At 36.4% G+C, this 19,593-nt stretch overlaps 1 protein-coding gene across 4 annotated transcripts in view; it reads left to right on the top strand.

Annotated features, from left to right (window-relative positions):
• SORCS2 (sortilin related VPS10 domain containing receptor 2) overlaps positions 1 to 19,593 on the top strand; it is a 546,865-nt gene that overhangs the window by 461,204 nt on the left and 66,068 nt on the right. For all 4 annotated transcript variants that reach the window (XM_082758745.1, XM_082758747.1, XM_082758746.1 and 1 more), the window contains exons 9-11: positions 9,598 to 9,777; positions 15,050 to 15,196; positions 16,097 to 16,199. In XM_082758745.1, the coding sequence (XP_082614871.1) occupies positions 9,598 to 9,777; positions 15,050 to 15,196; positions 16,097 to 16,199 (430 nt within the window). The remainder of the gene's footprint in view (positions 1 to 9,597; positions 9,778 to 15,049; positions 15,197 to 16,096; positions 16,200 to 19,593) is intronic.

A 19,593-nucleotide genomic window follows, 5' to 3' on the forward strand; every position in this document is an offset into this window, starting at 1 on the left:
TTGTTTGTCTTTGTTTTTCTCTATACACAAATCAGTAATTAATAACATGTTAATTGTCAATAAATTAAAACAAGTAAAATTATCTTAGTCTTGAATGTTTTGCCAGAATTCCTGAAGAAGCGTCAGCACATTAGTGCAAGTGTTGACGATTCTAATTTATGTTGCAAAACAGTTATTTGTTTGGCAATGGAACAGGTTGCCCAGAGAAGCTGTGGATGCCTGGAGGTGCTCAAGGTCAGGCTGGATGGAGCTTTGAGCAACCTTGTCTAGTGCAAGGTGTCCCTGCCCATGGCAGGGCATTGGACTGGGTGATCTTTCAAGTCCCTTCTAACCCAAGCAATGCTATGATTCTATGAAATGGAAGGCTAGAAATCTTGTATGGAAGAGCTGAGCATTTCTTCCTGTGCTTCTGCATGGCCTGTTCAGGAATCATAGAATGGCTTGTGTTACAAGGGATCTTAGAGTTCATCTAGTTCCAGCCCCCAAAGCTGTAGCTTTCCACTGCAGTTTCATTCTGATTCCCAGTAATCTGCTGCAGCACATCTTGTGCTTCCTGTAACTGCCATCACAAAGGAGATGGACATCTAACTTAAGTCTGTGAGAGTTGCACCGTGTGCTATGATTACAGACAGAAGTTCATATTCTATGTGGATGAGTACTTCAGGCATTCAAGAAAGTGAATTATTTATAATAAGCAGGATGCAGACTTTACCTCCTTCAAGATATGTCTCTGATTTAAATATCAATATTTGTCATACACTATATTAGTAAAGGATGTGTTATTTTGGTTCAGATCTAGCTGTCAAATACATCTTAATAAATGGGGGGAAGGTTGTCATAATCCAAGAACTAAATGAATTGTTTAGTTCTTGTAGTCATCCACGCTTGCAGTAGATGAGCTTGCATCATTGTGAAGAACAGCAGCAAATGTTATTGGAGGGTTAGAAACAAACCACATAGTGGGGGACCTAGATCACAGTCCTATGGAGCTTTCTTTGGCAGCAAACCCAGTTTAAGAAGTTCCCTTCAGTCATTCGTTGCTATCACTCTTCTGCCCACTGTGATCTCTGTAGTGTTTGTGGGGCCACCCTACAAACAAGATCAGTGCAGTGAAAAATAGCCTTAAGAAAAGTATAATTTGTTTTTCAAAAAGGAAGGTCAAGAGGTAATTTGATTATAGTGAAGTCTCCTTATGGGGAGAAAATACTTAAGAGTCTTAAAGTGCTTTTGTAGAGAGAGAAACCCATAGACGGGAACTGAAGACAGTCTCTTTCAAATTAGAAACTCAGCTGAGCTTCTTAATAGCATTGGTGATTAATTATTTGAAAAGGTGCCAAGGAAAGTGACAGATATTCTAGGTTTTGAAGTTTTCAAATAATAATTGAGTGCTTTTCTGGGGGATTTGCTCTAACCATACATAAGTTATTTGCTCTGCCTGTGTCTTGTTAGTTGTGCAGAAATAATAGTTGGAAATTCTCTGGTTGGAAAGACAGTAAAGAGAGAAAACTAAGGGATCTAATAATCATTTTTAGCCTTAAAATACATGTGCAAAGGATACTTAGTTTACTAGGCATATGATCTTACTGAGTACATTTCTGACATAGTCAGTCAGTCATAACTCACTGGTCTTTCTGTTGTCTGTTTGAAATAGTGCTGCATCCTGAATTCTTTAATTCTTGCAAAATGTGGGTTTTGTTTATTTGTCTTTTTTTTTTTTTTTTTAAACTTCTAAGCAGATTAACTCCAGGCTTGGCTGAATAAATAAATTAGAAGCTAATGGTTTCATTTTGGATACCGTCAATAGCTAGCTAGGAATAGGATGACTACATCATTTGGAAAAAGGCATTTTTGTGTTGTTCCTAGTTGAGACAGTGCCCAATGAGTGGAATGAAATAAACTGTATCCTTTTAGCATTTTGATGATGCCTCCAAGAGAAGTTGCTTTGGTGTCTGCACACAGCAGAGCTGAAAATTTCACAAAGAACCCAGACATCCATTAGAACAGCAGTAGATGTGAGTGATGTTAATGCCTTATGTAAAAGATCCATTTTCTAAAAGTGATTTGCTATATTTACATTATAGCAGATTTTTTAGATACTACACATACAAGAACACAACTTTTCATCCCACTGAATTTCAGTGGGAACCATCAGACTGCAGTAGAAATGTATGTTTCAGTAATTTGAATGGAAGGAAAAGATAAATATTAGTAAATTACCAGTGAAATTTTGCAAAGAAGCAGAATATCAGCAAAGACACTGACACATCAACAGTACATCTAGAACATGGCAGTGAAGCTGCTACTTTTATGGTGGTAGGAGGTAAAGAAAATGAAATATTTTTACAAAGAAAATTTTAAATGTTTGATTAAAAGCAATAGCTTTTCAAAGAACTGAGTTTCAGGGTTTTTCAGTATTGGATTCTGCCTAACCTGGAGATGGAGAAGAGCTAAAATAGGCTCTATCTCCTTTTTATTGAAAGAATGGAATGAGGCTTCAAAAAATCCAGATGGAGCAGTGGTTGTGTACAGGGAAGGAAAAACTGTCAGAAGATACTGCAAGAATCTGTCTGACAACATCAGGAGAGCCCCAGGATCTAGCCTGAGGGAATAGCGCTGGGCTATTCAGATATTCCTTTTTTGCAGCACAGATGCATTTCACAGTGATTTTAAATGTGGAGATAGAATGAACACTTTCAAATTGAGTAATTAAAAATGTTGTTGATGTCTCATGTTTTTGTTTTGATATGTAGATGTTGTAAATCTGTAAAAAAATAAAATAAAATAAAAATATATATATTAATTTTTATTTGCATTTGTGTTTGTCTTTGTCAAAATATAGCCTCAAAGTAAAAATACAGAAAAGGACATATCTCAAGGCCTCCTTACTTGTGAGTCAAAGGCTGATAAAAGCAGTTTCCAGCCAAGCTTTGCAAGTTCTGAGCTTCATTTTATTTGTTTTTTCTTCTAGGTTCTAGCTCCACAGTGCACTTCAGATTGACTTTTTGTAACACATCATAGCTACATGTATGTACAGAACAGAGCTGTTGGGAGCCACCTAATGAACAGAATTCAGATTATATTTCTTTAAGCTCTTTGCTGTTGAGAGATTTTCTGTAGCATGTTTGATGTTGACATATGTCAAATCACACATCTGTCTCCTGTGCTTGGCAGGAGTTGTGCTGCCAGACAGAATAGTCACAGGTTGGTGAGGTCAGCGTAAAAGGCTGCCTCTATGCTCCCCGTAACAGGACAGGAAATTTGGAGCTATCGATTTAAAACTGCAGTGGCTTTAAACTATATTCTGTTTTACCAAGATTTCTTGTTCTCTGCTGCTAAAGCTAGATCAGAAGTGAGTAATTCATAGGAAGCAAATATCAAAATCAAGCCAAGAGTAGCAGGATTGCATTTGTGTTGTTAGATGGCTGCCTATCCATGCAAACGTGTTCCAGGGGACCCAGATCTGCTAGGCATATGCAGCAATCCCTGTTGGGTCGCTTTCAGCCCAAAGCAGGGTTTCAGCAGCTACCACTGGTAGAGCAGTTCTGCTAAGGAGAACAGGGTGTAGCCCCATCTGTCATCACCCTTGTATTGCACAAAAGTTCCTGCAGCAATGATTGCCCTTGCCTGGAAGAACATGAATTTGAAGAGAATTGTGTTGGTTTCTGGTCCTTATTTGGGATGTTAAGTTATTCCCTAATGTGATTAACAGTAAAACTGGGAACTATTTCATTCTTCAGTTTAAGTGAAAAATGTCTTAAAAAATCTTGACCAAACCAAGAAATTTGCTGCAAGTCATGTTAGTTTTACTGTTGCAGTTTGGAAGAATTTAATTATTCTGAGTCCCCTTGCTAGCTCTGGTAAATAAACTCCACTGATAATGATCTCCTTTTATCAACTGATACAAGGCATTCATTGATTCTGCATTTGTTCATGCCAGCTACAAAAACTCAATAATGGAGCAACTATATTGCCTGTTGTATCCTACTGCAATTCAGAAAGTAAAATATTTAGTTCTGAAAAGATATGACATGGAAAAAGCTTATTTCATTTATCTTGATCTCTGTATGTCTTTTCTATCTTATGAAATAAGCACTAAAATGAAATTTTTTAGGTAACCAAGATAAAAGTGAGTACACGGAACAAATAAAATAAAAAAAAAAAATCCCATTACCTTAGACATAAGTGAATGTCTTTAATGTATTCATGGTAGTATGAATTTCCTATACCTGCTTTTTACCAACTCCATATTTTATTTTTATTTGATTAACACCTAGTGTTAGAAATACAGATAGTGGTGATATTTGAAGCAGTAAAGTTACTCCTTTCCTGGGAGGTGTCATGGCACCAGCAAGTGAACCTGTGCTGTAGCAGCCGTCACTCTGAATGGCTCCCAAGTCACAGAAATCCTTTTAAGATGGATTCAAGGAACTCTTCTTTTCTTCACAGCATAGGTTGTTATTGATTTCTCTCCTTGCACCATTTTAGTCAGCCAGGCAAGGAAGATTAGGGAGATTATCTTTGGGATATGTGCCATCCAGTTACCTTGATTGTACTTAAGAGATTACAGGGGTATAAATGTGGTGCATCTGGAGGTCAAGGCTAAGACTACAGAGTTTTGAGTGCTTATATCTGTTGCACTTGTGATAAATTTACTCCTTATGATTCTCTGTTTAATTTTGCACTTGTTCAGGTTAAACCCACTACACATGTACCCCAACCTAAGCATTAACCATTTGCAGGGCAAGGGGTGGAATTTTGACATTGGATTAAGAATTATAAGATTTGAAAAATGAGTATTTTGAGTTTATTTTTGAACCTTCCTTGGTGACTGAAGTGCCACAGCCCCGTCTATGTAGCACTGTACAGCCTATTCTGAATCTTGCCTGCAGTGTTTCCATTTGATGACATTTCCTATGTCATCAGCACATTTTACACAAAGGAGCACTGGCTTGCTCTATGATCTTTGTCATCTTTTATATCCTTCCGTCTTCAGGGTGTAATCCTATTTATTTGTGTCACAGGTTTTCTTAGCACAGTAGTAAGTGCAGGTTTTCTTAGCAGTTAGTAATATAGTAAACTATATTGAGTGTTTATTGAATATAAAATTCTAGAAGGTATTAGTAGTTTTAAAGGCAGTTGAGTTACTAAATGTAGATGGTATGGGGATGTATACAGTGAAAACAAAGCATTTCTCTTCCCTTGCTCCTCTAAACTTCTTGCATTCCTCCTACCCTCACCTCCAGAAACCCCTGACTCTTAGCTGCTACTGCTTTTGTATAAAACAAAAAACAGACATTGTCTTTTAAAACTATGTTCCTATTTGTATGTGCAACATTTCAAGTAATCTCAGTAAGGTGTTTTTATTTTTCCCCATTTTCATACAAGAGTCAATTTACCTGTGTTCCTTGGGGTGGCTGTTTACATTACTTGAAGGATGTTTTATGTCTACTTTCCATACATCCATACATTCTACATCCATAGAGAAACAACTATGTGGACCCAATAGTAGCAGGGTGGATTTTGTATAGTATAGTAGTTGAGCAGTGGATTTTGGAGCAGTTTGTAGGCTTCTTTGGTTTCACTGTAAAGCTATCCCTGGCCCTGGCCACTGTTTTGGACCTATGAGTAGTTCCACAGATTTTTAGAGATGAAGATACATCTGTGGCATTACATTATCCAGTGAAGAGAGGAGGATGAAGGGAACATTATGTCAATGGAATTCGCAGAACATACTGTACAAGAAGCACCTTAGCAAACAGAACCAAGAAGTCTAATGGTGTTTGGAATAGTACAACAAGCAGTATTGTGAGTATTCTCAGAGCAGCACAGGAGCTTACAACCTAAAAAGATGAGATAAAGCAGGAAGAAAGTTGGCTGGCTGGCTGGCCTTAGGAATTTTGTATTTGGGAAGGACAGTTTATTTCTCATACAGATTACTATTGCTGAGCTATGCAAAAGTATAAAAAGAGAAGGAGAGAAGTGAGAATGCTGAAAGCATGGGTGTTTGGGTCAGCAAGACGTGGAAGATCAGAAGAGATGACAAACTGGACTGAGCAAAAGCAAAGTGGTAGGTAGTAAGGGAGAAAGGATGTCCATGGAATAATGGACATGCCATAGAAGTGCTATAGCAACATGGTGCTATGACAAACCTGGAGAAAGATTCTGCCTGGGAACACCTGAAAGAGCACAGACTCTCTCATTTGAGTATGGAAATGAAAGGAAAGCCCAAGACCTCAAATATTTAACATGTGTGTATATATATATTTTATATATATATAAAAAAACATACATTTGGAGATAAACAAAAAGAAACGTTCGAAATCCTGAAGTGCTGTAACATTACTAAAGGTCTTTATACATTTTATAAATGAATTTGAATAAATCACGTGTGAATAGCACAATTACAGGAAAATTACGTGATCAGCAGGACTTTGAATAGCCTGCAGAATCTGGAGAGAGAAACACAATGTCCAGAAAGAAGGCAATTGCAACAGTCCAAGCATGAAATCATCACAGAATGAATGCTTTCCTTATAGGATCTGCTGAGATTACAGCCTAAGGCAGTATCTGTGGCCATGAATTAGGTAGAGCAATAAAACTTGCATTCCCTGAATCAAGATATTACCTCTTTTTCAGATGTCTTTACTAGTTAACTCTTCAGTGGCAGTAACTTATGTCTAGCAATATTTGCTGACATCCCACTGTCATGTGCTTGTCCTCTGTGATCAGTGGGTAGTTGGGCTGATGGGTTGGACTTGGCACTCCAAAGTCCTGTTGTATTTCTTAATCATTTTTTTTCTTTTTTAAATTCAGTTTTACAGCAATAGAAATAGTAAAAGAGAGACATAATATATAGATTTTTTTCTGGCTACATTTTAAACATCCCATGTCATTTTAAAGGATATTTAAGAATCAGACATACATCTAGAATTTGCAGATCTCCTTACTTAGTCAATTAATTTTCCCAGGGGGCATTACGTCATAACTGTGGGCAGAAAGTGCTGTGCAGGATTAGTGCAAGGTAGTAAAACTGAAGGACTGTTTTGCTTTGTGGGGAAAAAGAAATCACTGTGAAAAGAAATAGCAGCGAAACTGGAAATTTCCAGTAGAAATTTCTACCTTCCAGTACAACTAGAAATCAAAAAGTGTAAATGCTAAGTGAAAGGAGCAAATTTCAAGGAAGTGAAAAGGTGATTTCACTTGCTAAAACCAGGATCTTATAAGTTCTTGCCTAAGAAAAAAATACCATCAAACAGGCTAAGTGTATGGGCCTCTTTCTTGATAACAGTCACAGCCAAGAGAGAAGTAAATTCCATTTGTTGCAGTAAAATAGTCCAGTCTAACCATGCTTTCACCCAATCTTTCCAGTCTTTCCAAAATTAATCTTTCCATTCAGTACCACACATTTTGGCTTTTCGTGTATTGCTTCCACTGGCTCTGCAGCTCCTACAACAGCCTGAGGGATGAGAACTGCAAATGAGCCTGTCCAGTCTGCTATCCCCTCTGCCAGCAAGTGCCACCCGTGCAACTACTGCCACCCCATGTGTACCTCCATGTGTACCTGGGGCAAGGAAGGGGCCTTTTCTGCATTTGCTTATGGGGATGTATAGATGTGTTACTTTAATTACAAAATAATGTAAGTGATAATTTTGCTGCAAGCCCTGGCATCACAGAAGAGTAAGGGTTTTTTTAGAGGTTTACATGTAGAAAAAAGAAGAAAAGTACTGTATTTCTCGCTCTTTTGTTTGACTCTGCTTCACTTCTGTCTACTTTCTGGGTAATCAGGGCAACTTTTCTCACACTGTAAAAGAAAAGGTGACTTCAATATTAGATGCGGTTTAAGACAGGAGATGCAGCACTGTGTACATATAAGAAGCTTTTTAAAGAACCCACTGGGATCAGTTGAAGTGTTTTGCTGGCATTCTTGCATCGGAACAGTTAGTATTTAGTAACTTTCAGATGGAAAGAATCAAAAGTTCTGCCAAACTCCCTGCTTCTGAGTAATTTTTGAGTATAAGATAAAAAGAGATCCACTAATGGAATGTTAAACAAAAATCTACCTTAGTACTAAGTTCAACATGAAAGACTTTGAAAACAGCTCTGGGAGCTGTCATTGATAGAAAACTGCAGTTAGGTTCCTTTGTGTTGAGATGTCAGATATTTAAAAAAAATATAAAAAAAAATTAACTAACTACATGGTTAGTTAGTAAGTAACCATCTTTTGTTCATGTTAAAATCTTTCCAATGTACTCTTTTGTTTCGATAATGCCTTTTTTCAATCTAACTTTCTCAATCACATCGTGCATCTTGCCTGACGTGTGACTGCCATGCTCTGCCAAGTATTCAGCGTTGCACATGCTCACATTTTCTGTAGTGTAAACTTGATTCTTACAGACTTAATTTTATTTCTCTGTAAGAAAGCGTTCTGTGAAATATTCCTAATTTTTTTTTTTTAAAGTTGATTTTTTTTTCCACTCATGTTCTCTTAACAGTTTTGGTAGCTTTGTTTCCTATTCACTCCATCACTTTAATGATTTTTTTTCAGTAATAAGATGGCCAGAACTGTATATAAAATACCAAGAAGGTTATGAAGAGTTTACAAGCTTTCTATCTCTATGACTAGAAGTCCTTTCACCTGTAGCCCCAACGTCTGCCTTTTGGCTGCAATTTCCAATTAACTTACATCCTTTTTGTGTTTGTTAAGCTTAGTTCATTGATGCCACTTCCTGATTTATTTCTTCTGTTTAATGTTAGTGTTAAATTATTTTTCCCATCTGTATAGTTTTTTTTATGTCTAAGAAGTTTGGAGTGGAGGAGCTGGAGAAACTGAAAGAAAGCTGTTGCAATATCCATGCTTGAAATTCTTGAGAAATGAATGTACATGTAGAACGTTGACTTTCATGTTATTACTGTTGAATATTTGACTGAATCTTTCTACATTGGTCAATAGGTTAACATTACAGACTATAATATACATCAACTGTGTGTATAATACATAGTCCTTCCTCTGTGTGACTGCTGGAAACTGTATCATATTGTCTTTGTGCTATATTATGCATTGTCCTGGATGAAATAGTTCTTAATTCTTTGAGTATCTGATGATTATTTTTTTAGGTTAGATTTGCATATGGTGTTATGAATCATACAGGTTTTCTATCAACTGTCATCCAGAGCTTGCAAAAATCATTCACTTTTCTTTCTCACCCATGGACCTAAATGACATTGCTAGATTTTGAAGCTTTTTTTTTTTTTTTTTTTTAAATGTTGAAACCCAGTAAGTATTCAATTATGTAAAAGCCAAAGCAGATTGCAGCTTTCACACAATTGTGATTTTTGGTCTTCACTAAGCTGGTTTGTACTCTCTTAGCCTCTGTCCAGAAGGCACTGCCCAACCACACTGCAGTGGTGGGATGCAGTGTGCTGATTAGTGCTAGACTGAGACATTACTGTCACCTAGCATTCAGGTGCATTTTACCACCCCCCACACTCCCTCTACTCTTTCTAGTATTCGGTATTTCTTGTAGGATTATTATTTGTGTTGTATCAATTATGAAAAAATGAGTAATTTCTCTCTCTCTATTTTTTTTTTTTCTACAGGATTTACAGATAATCAGCACAGATGAAAACCAGGTATTCGTGGCTGTTCAGGAATGGTACCAGACAGACACATACAACCTGTACCAGTCTGACCCACAGGGTGTTTACTACTCCATCCTGCTGGAGAATGTCCGGAGCACAAAGCAACCAGAAGAGAATGTCCTGATAGATATTCTGGAGGTAGGCTTTTCTGTCTTCCAATGTCTGTAGTCTGGGTGGAGATTTAATTCTTTTATTTTGATTTAGGGATATTATTAATCTTGTTAGTAGATTCTCACAGTTATCTTTAATGTTAAGACTATTATTTCTTACTCATTGATAGTGCACCATTTTTATTTTTGTTTTGTTTGTTTGTTTTTCCTCCTTCCCTGCTAGTGTGCTGTGAACCCTAGAACTAGATTGGGTTGCAAGGATGTGCAAGACCAGAATTGGTTGAGGGTTCCTGTAAGATAGGAAAGCTGGCAGTGTAATTTATTGTTGAAGTAAGAATTATGTAGCTGCCTATGTATGGCTCTAATTAGGTCCTTCTTGGTGTGGGAAAATGATAGTGTTGTTGTTGTTGCCTTTATCTCCTTCATCTTTGTTTAGCTTTTACTTATCAAATGGCTGTAGTAAAACATTTACCAATTACCAGTGTAGGCACAGATTATTTTCTGTGCTGTCCATATTCAGAAATGGGTCTTAATGAGTGAATCTACACATTGTGTGTAGCCACATTCCCACAAGGTGATTTATCGGGAGCATTATTTTGCAGCTCTTTGCTCCTGGTCACTCCTGCAGGTTGCAAAGCTGAAAGGGAGTCAGGTACTATCTCTTCTTCTTGCATAACCTGGAGCGTGTAATTTCAGATCACTTGTACAGAGATGCTATCCCTCACTCTCCTTTTGTCTACAAGAGTTATTTGAAATCCTTAGTGAAACTGAATTAATAAAGTATTACTGAATGTATATTTGATAATGCACAAAAGGGAGATATCCCAGATTATTGTTTTTGTTTTTTGTTTTTGTTTTTTTCTGCCTTTGGACATTTTAATGCATGTATCCCAACTTGGGGACAGGAATCTCCAATGCAACACAGATCCTTGATGGTTGATAATTTCCAAAATTCAAGTGTTTAATTCTCCTTAAAATTTGCACTGTCTTCATTATCTTTTGCTGACCTCACTTCATCTTCATCTGCCATAAACTCTTTTACTTGTCTGCATTAATTTTCTCTTATACACTTTATCTTTTGTACCATATTTCATTTCTGCTCACATTGCAAATATGAATGTGAAATAATTGTCAAATATTGGCATCATAGAACAAAAAAAAAAAAAAAAAAAAAAAAGAAAAGAAAAGTATTAAGTGACTATACAAAAGCAGCATGCCCTTGAAATTTGTATCAAGTGCTGCCACACTATGAACCAGTAAGGAATTTGACACAAGCACATTTGAAAATACTACTTCTAGGCTGGATCCTGTTATGCCTCCTATATGAAAAAGAGCTATACAACTGGCAGCATACATTCTTCCTATTTACTTTCTTTCCTAAACAACAAATCTTAAGTATTTCAATTTTAATCATAAGCTTATGTTATACAGATGTATTTTTTGTATTTCAGTAACTGCTGATAATAAACACTCTGGGGCCATCTGAATGCCGCCTCTTGGTTCCCAACTAATATAGAATATTATTCAACTGTTACTAAAAGAAAATCAAACAGTGCAGAAAATAATGTGTCACTGAATACACAGCCATAGCAGCAAAACTGCTTACAAAATAGTTCTATGAGGTACAAAGGACTTTTCTAAAATTGTTGGGGAGCCACTAACCCTTGAACTGTTTTTGAAAAATAGGTGCTCTGAGAACTAACCCAAAGATTGACATTTCTGAATTTCCTGCCTTGGATAACTACTCTAGACAGCTACTAGTTTCGCATCTTAGGTAGCTCAGTAGTTACCTAGTAGGCTGCTCATCAAAGTAGCTGAGCACTCCCCAGTGCCTAAATGTCCTCTTTTGCATAGGACCTTATTTGCCATATGTGACTCTTCCCTTTTTCATAGAAATATACTAATCTCACAGTGTTAGACTAGGGAACTGAATTAGAAAGTGCAGAAGAATTTTGGTGCCTTGCCGTCACAATTGAATCCAGAAGGTAAATTTGACATACAGCACTTTAAATATTTACAGAGAGTCAGGTGTGAATTTACAAAGGTCACAAGACAAATACAATAGAAAATGCTATATAGGGAGAAGGGTGTTTTAAAGCTGCCATTTTTATGCACTGTAATTTTTATAGTAGGTTGTTTTGTTTTGTTTTCAATGTGCTTTTTTTAGCCTAATGCACCTCTCCAAATATCATACTTCTGAATTTTCTCTGAAGATAGATGCCTGGAATCTCTTACTTTTTAAGGCAGGGTTATGCCTTTCTTTCAAAATAGGGCTGCTGAAGTGCTGGTCAGCTTTTATCTTTTAGAGCAACAGTGAGAACAGTTAACTGGGACACTGGAATAAATTTTTTTTCATGGCCTTTTTTTGCCTGATAGGATTCAAACCTCTATCTCCCACATTCTGCAGAGGAGAGGTTACCCTAGCCACCTAGTTACGTTAGAGATGGGAGTGGGAATGGAAAGCATTTTCAGTCTGACTCTCCCTGAATGATTATATAGAATGATTGAATATTCATTAAACAAGAATGAGAGAAGAAACAAAAATATTCATGATACATTGCTGGTTTTGCCATCCACATATGAAGAGGGAAACTTCAGTTGCAGTCCCTGATCTAATTATTGCTTAAATATTTAATAGTCTTCACTGCAAAAAAACTACATGCACAGAAATTGAAAGCCAAGTCTACCTTTCCCAGTACATGTTTGAACTGCTAGGCATTTCATTCATACTCATCTCTATGCTGTCTTCGGAAGGTGGAATACATAATAAATCCCTAGCAAGTTGAAATATCTTTGAAAGTAAAGAATGCACGTTCCTTATTTTCTCCTTCTCTTTCCCTTTATCACTGCCAAGTACCTTACTGTTATGTTTGACTGGGAGGTGATGCATAGCTTCTAGCATCCTGGAAAAGTCAGCCGATTGCATGTGCATGGGGTTTAAGTAAGAAAGAGTTCATCAGAGAGATGTAAAATGACAGAGTAGCAAAACATCTATAGAAAATTTGATTCTCTAGACTTAATATATTTTCAGGTTCTAGGCTATTACTGTAACTGGCAGAACTTTCTTATTCTCTGTAGAATTCAGTCAAGAAAACAAAATAGATCATATTAATGAACAATAGGTATCAAGTCTGTAGCCTGCTTGTTTAGATGCTTTCTCTTCAACCTAAATGCATATTTTTTTCTAAAACGAATGTCAAAGGGAGTTAATAAATTGTATTTGGGGAAAAATAAAAAAAAAAAAAAAGGAAAAAAAACGAACAACAAAAACTAAAAGCCAGTAAGTGTTTCTGATAAAAAGCAAATAGTCCAAGACTGAATCACGTCAGCAAGAAACAAATATTCCTGCTCATGCTGAGACCTGGCTGTGTTGTGCCTTTAGTTGAAATGACTTCTTCAGTGTTGCTATACTGTGCTGTAAATGGTGATACACATTTTTATGTTGATGTAAGTTGATACACATTTTCTAGAATTTTTACAAAATTCAAAAAACCTTGTAAATAAGTGTAAGGTAAACAGGGGCACTCTGAAGGAAACCTTGAAACTTAATGCAAGATCTTACCTCACACCACTGGGTGGAATATTAAAATATTAAGTAAATTTCAGAATTTGCTGTCTTGTAACTAACACAGAGACATTACCACATTAACATCAATGTAAAGTTTTCTTTGATTTTTAAAATATTTTCAACCTTTTATAAAAGGGGAAAAATATGTAATGCTCACCATGACTGATGCTCTTGCACTTTATCTATATGACTCAAAATAAAATCTATAGAAATCAGAGCATTCTTAGGCAGAATGTTCCTACCTGCATTTTTCCCAGGGAAGGTATCAGACATGTGCATGGCAAAGTTATTGTCACACAAGTGTCTTCTTGGTGAAGAAATCCCAGGCCTTGGCCAGTCATAGGTTTTTAGTTAATGCTTATTGTGGAGGTGTCAGGGTGTTGAACCAAACAGGTCCTGGGATATTTATGTATCTTAACTGGTGGGTCTCCTTTTAAACACCTTGTACTGATCATGTAGAGTACCAAAGAGCTTGAGTCTACTTCATTCTGTAATTACATAGCTATACAAATCCCTATTGCCAAACCTTAACAGGTGTAAATACATCCATTGTGCTATAATTTCACCGCCTGTGTTATATCACTCGGGTAACTTTGTGGTTGTTTTTTTTTCACTTGTAAGCAAAGGCAAAAGCCTGATTTATAACTCAGAGTTGCAGCAGGTATGGTACAAATAAAAATATTTTTTTTAGCATAGATTGAACATTCTATAGTAAAAGATGTGCTACTTATTAAGGACATTATATGTTGGTTTGGGTTTTACCTCCATGGTAGTATTAGCAATCATGGAAGGGAAAGGATACAGAAGCTGCCACTGGGAAGGGTGAACTGTTGGGCCTGGTTGTATTATCTTCCTCAGGAGCTGAACTGGCATTAAGACTGATGTAATTCATTAGTAGGCCCAGGGTGCTTACAAAGGATAGATATTCCAGTATATCTTGTCAGCACATTGGGAGTTATGAGATTAAAGATTCATATGGCTTTTTGTTTGTTTCTTGCAGTTAATTTTTCTGTTGACTTTTTTTTTTTTTATTAAATACAAGGAAAGTCTCTTAAGATCAGGGCTGATGCTAGAACTAAAAATATTAAGGTACAAATACTCCCAAGGGCACTTCTAAAATATGATATGCATTACCTTTGACACTCTAAGTTGTAATAGCTTTCTAATGCAGATAATTTTGAAAGAAAACAACTAAATGTGCCCGGGAAAAGAAAGCCTGTAACCTCCCTCCAGAGGTTAAACCCATGGAGGGAGTTTGTGGAGTTAGACTGGGTCTGGAATCATTTCAGATGCTTGAGAAGATATTTCAGTCCTTGCTATTTCTGCCCCAGAAGATCTGTCTGCATTTATTTACTGCAATAGATAAGTGTGCTTCCTAATTCGATGTTATTTTTTAAAGGACGTTATATTTTGTTATTTTAACCATTCTGTGTAGTATTTCTGTGATGTGGGTCACATGACTACAGTGTAAAAGTCATGTTGCAGCTATAAATTGGTTCTGTAATTTGCAGAATAATGTTTTAGATATGTCCACATTAAAAATAAAAATGCAGAAATGTATTAGGGAATTTTGCCAGTAACATAGAATAATGCACTAAGGTATCATTCACTTTCCTAGTGGAGAAACTACCAGAGGTAGTTCAGAGCCACAAAAGAGCAGCTGATCAGCAGTAATCCTTGCTGAAAAAATGTGTATGTGCTGGTCATTAATGCTTTCTCATTTATGTTTCAGGTCAGAGGTGTAAAAGGAGTCTTTCTGGCTAACCAGAAGATTGATGGGAAAGTTACAACTCTAATAACCTACAACAAAGGCCGTGACTGGGATTTTCTAAACCCTCCGGACATTGATATGAATGGCAAACCGACAAACTGCAAACCTGTAAGTGGTCTTATCCTCTCTCTGAAGTCCACAAGGATTATTTGTATGGGCGGGATGTAGTGCAGGCAGCCCAAGAGCTTTGTGCAGTGTTTACTAGCTAAACTAATAGACAAATCTACTTACATGACATGAGCACTGGTTTGGTACGCTGTTAGTCCAGTCATTTTGTAGAATGAGTCATGACTGTCTGTAGCACTGCAGAATATTTTAGAGCTTAGTTTGACACAAAGATGATATTTTTCTTGTGTGCCAACCACACAACTCAGTTTTGGATAATCATGACAACAGTAAGTTGTGTCTGGGCATAAGGGGCACATTGTCAATCAAACTTATCTTACCAATACCTTTTTCTGTTTTCATCTTTCATGTTTTTGTTTCATCTTAATCCAAGATAATCTTGTCAAAGGGAACTCTTGCTTGGAAATAAACATCACAATTAATTGAATCAAAGAAATCCTTTCTTTTTGCAAGAGGATGTTATTTCCTTTTGCTTATGTGTCCCAGCTACCCATAATAATTTGTTCTTTGTTAGACTGTTGTTAACGATTGTTGCCATTGCTGCTAGTTAGTTTTTAAGCAGTTCTGCCACAAGGATTTTTTTTATACAGTAATTTCATGCTGACTTCTTTGAGTTTGCAAATCTTGTTTATCGAGGCAGTGGAAATTATCACTCTGGAAATTATCAGAGGACAGCAGAGGATTATGGACGGCATCAGAGGTTTTTGATAGTTAGTTTAGGTTAATATTTTGGTTTGGACTTTGGCTCCATGGGAAACAGACATTCTCTTTCTCTATAAAGACACACAGCTGAAGCTGCTCTCTGACTGAGCTTTCATTATCATATGAACATAATTGTTAACTTTTTTTTTAACACCTGTCAACTTCTTCTTCCTCTACAAGCCTGATTGCTACCTTCACCTCCATCTCCGCTGGGCAGATAATCCCTATGTGTCAGGAACAGTCCATACAAAGGATACTGCACCAGGACTCATCATGGGGGCAGGTAAATGTATGAAATTTTGTAACAGCTGGAATATGGCAGGAGTTTTTTGCATAGATCCAATCTTTTGGATTGTAGCATTTACAATGCTACAAATGTTAACAAAATCAGGCTTTCCCTGCAGAATATTCCTTTGTGACATCCCTTGATCAAGCAATTTAATACAAGTTAATTTAAGTCCAAGAGTTCTAGGACAGATCTCTGACAGTTGCCTCTATACATTATACTTCTCTCTGCTGCGTAGTATCTCCTTCCCCTTAAGTGCAGTGTGAAGCAGTGACAGTGGCTGAAGGACTTGTCCTGCATTCTTTTTCTCTGGAAACGAAAAGCCTTACCATCTCCTCCAGTGTGAATAATAGCCCAGCAAATTCAATAAATTAATCTAAACAGTGGCCAAGCCTTTGTTCTTGAAGCTTACATAGAGATAATTTGTCTTGTAATATTTGTTAATACCTTCCCACCTAAAGAGAGATAAAGTGACTGAGGCAAATGTGTCTTTGCCTCAAAACAACATAATCAGTGCTGAGAACAATGCTGGTTGTGTTTGCTTCATTATAACATATGTATTGTACCATGTTACTGTGAAGTGGAATTTAATACTACGGTGGAATTTCTTTTATTGACTACTCATCTCCAAAAAAAAAAAAAAAAAAAAAAAAAAAAAATCACAAGTCTGTTTTACTTTGTACCCTTGTAGTTCATCTATTTATTTATTTTGATTTTCTGTTTCTTTGTTTCAAAATTCTTGAAATGCTAACTGTTAAAAGAGTTTTTTAAATCACATTATTCTTATGTTCTAGAATATGCTTAGGTGAAATTCACAAGTGTACTACTTATCTTTTCCTACAAATATATGTTTTTAATCAATAACTGTTTTTACTTTAGCTTATAATAGTGTCTTATAAAAAGGTTTCTAAACTGAAAATTTCCTAAGAATTTCAAAGCAAGCATATTTGCTGTTGAATGAGAACGACAGTTCCTATTACTTCAATATAACTGAAGATTTCAAGTGTTCTCTTAGTGTAAATGGGGTTCAAAATATTTTACTGGAGGTAGACCTACCTGGGGAAATGCTGCTATGTTTTTAGTGACAAGGATGAGACTGAGAATTTGTACAGTGCTTTTGTAGTTACATTTCTGGGAAGTATCTAAGTTGGTGTTTAATTCACATTTAATATATTCCAGTAATTCAGAAAATAACTTCCTTCTCAAGGATTTTCTTTTTACATAAAAGTACTCCTATTCTAATGTAGGTTCTTACTTCTAGCCTTATTATATTGAACCTGCACACTTTTTACTAGCATATTAAGCAATGCAGTTTGATTAATGAGTCTGTTATTTCCACTTCTTTTTTCTCTGTCCTTGCATTATAATCTGATGTAGTGAACTGATAATTTTTGAGATCTTGGTTTGTTTTCATTCGACTGGGTTTTGTGTGTATTTTTGAAGTGCACAGTCCTGTAATATCAGGGATGGCAGGTTGGAGAAGAATGCTTTGCCCTTAATTCCTTCCTAGAATGCAGTTCCTTTAAAAAAAAAAAAAAAAAAAAAAAAAAAAAAAAAAGACATATGAAGAGTGGCTGAGGGAACTGGGATTTACTCTGGAGAAAAAGGAGGCTGTGGGGAGACCTTACCAGTCTCTAAAACTACCTGAAAGACAGTTGCAGTGTGACAGTCTCTTTTCACAGGTGGTAAGTGATGGTGTGTGAGGAAATGGCCTCAATTTGCACCAGGGGAGGTTTAGATTAGATGTCATAAAGAGTTTGTTCATGGAAGGGGTAGTTAGATACTGCAACAAGCTGCAGAGGGAAGTAGTGGAGTCCCCATCTCCAGAGGTATTTAAGAGATGTGTGGATGTGCTGTTTTGGGACATGGTTTAGTGGTGGGCTTGGTAGTGTTAGGTTGAGGGCTGGATTTGAGGATCTTGAAGGTCTTTTCAAACCTAAATGATTTTATGATTCCGTGAGATTATATCATTGTGACTTTGTTTTAGCATATCTGGTAGGTAAACAGCAGTTTTCCTCAATATAAGGAAATGTTCTTTCTAATGTCATCCAGATATCATTAAGAACTGGACTGATTTGTTAAATTTGACTTGTTGAGCAACCTCTAACAGAATTGAAATGGTAGAGGCACCACCACTCATAGCAGCTGGCTAAAAAGATGGGAAGAATGGTGTGAAAGTACAAAAAATATTTCCAGGAATAGGGCAGTACATCCTTTCTGTGGTAGAAGGTCATGTAGTTGTAAACAGAGCAGAAGGATGATTTAAAAATCTCAAAGAGAAGCTGCATGCCTCTTGTAAACAGATGACCTGTCTCAGCTCAAATTTTGACTTGCATTTGTATTATTTGTATGCTCAGTGCACATCCTTTGATCTTATCTGGAAAACCTGATATTCTTGTGAACTTACCTTCTTATCAGAAATACTTTATATACAACAAGCTTGTGTTTCTTCTGGACTGATTTTCAACATTGATAATCACATGCAAATCAGCAGAAGTACTAGTTCCTTAGCACATATAGAAATCAGATTATTTGGGCCACATCACACACTTGCAATTTTACTGTTAGATTTAGTGAGAGCACATCATCTGGAAATGACAGATGATAATAAAGATCCAGGAATGTCAGTTGATCACAGTGTGACTACAAACCATGAATGTGTTGTGCTGTGGAAAAGGGGAATGTATTCTGAGGGTGAAGTAGGTAAATAATTGCCAACAGAGAGAGGGAAATATGAACACTGTCAAAGTACTGTACTAATAACAGCATGTACAACTCTGATCATCAATTTTCAGGACCAATGAGCAGGTGCTAAGGACTACTTGGCATTTGATGAAAACAGAGGTTCTATTTACATGGAGATTCTCATTAGTTGAAAAAATATGAAGGCTGATAAAGAATCTGATTTTTCTTGAAAGTGTAACCATGGGGTAGAAACAAATGGCAGTAAAGAGATGCTTATCGTATGATGTAAACAACTGGATAAGAACTGGAAATCAGAATTTTTAATCATAAGAGCAGTGAAACTACTCCTCTCAATAAGAGCAGTGTGGTTACTAATAAAAAGGCCAAACCAAAATAATGATGATGATGATGATAATAATAATAAATTCCTTTAACATGAAATTGGTACATTATAGAAACATTATATGACACGCTTGTGACAGTTGAAAACCTAACCCATGACTTAAGGGTAGATTTGATACTATGCTTGAAAATCACAGCACAGAGACTACTAAATAATGTTTTAACTTGAAAGAATAATTAAGTGGCAAACAGCATTAAAGCCTTGAGCATTTGGGAAAAATGCAAAAATACGATGGTAAAATTGCATCTTTTTAAACTCACATTTACAAGTAAAAATTGCACTCTATTAAAGTTGCATAAATAG

This window comes from Aythya marila, assembly GCF_965140915.1.
Source record: "Aythya marila genome assembly, chromosome: 4".
Lineage (NCBI taxonomy): Eukaryota > Metazoa > Chordata > Aves > Anseriformes > Anatidae > Aythya > Aythya marila.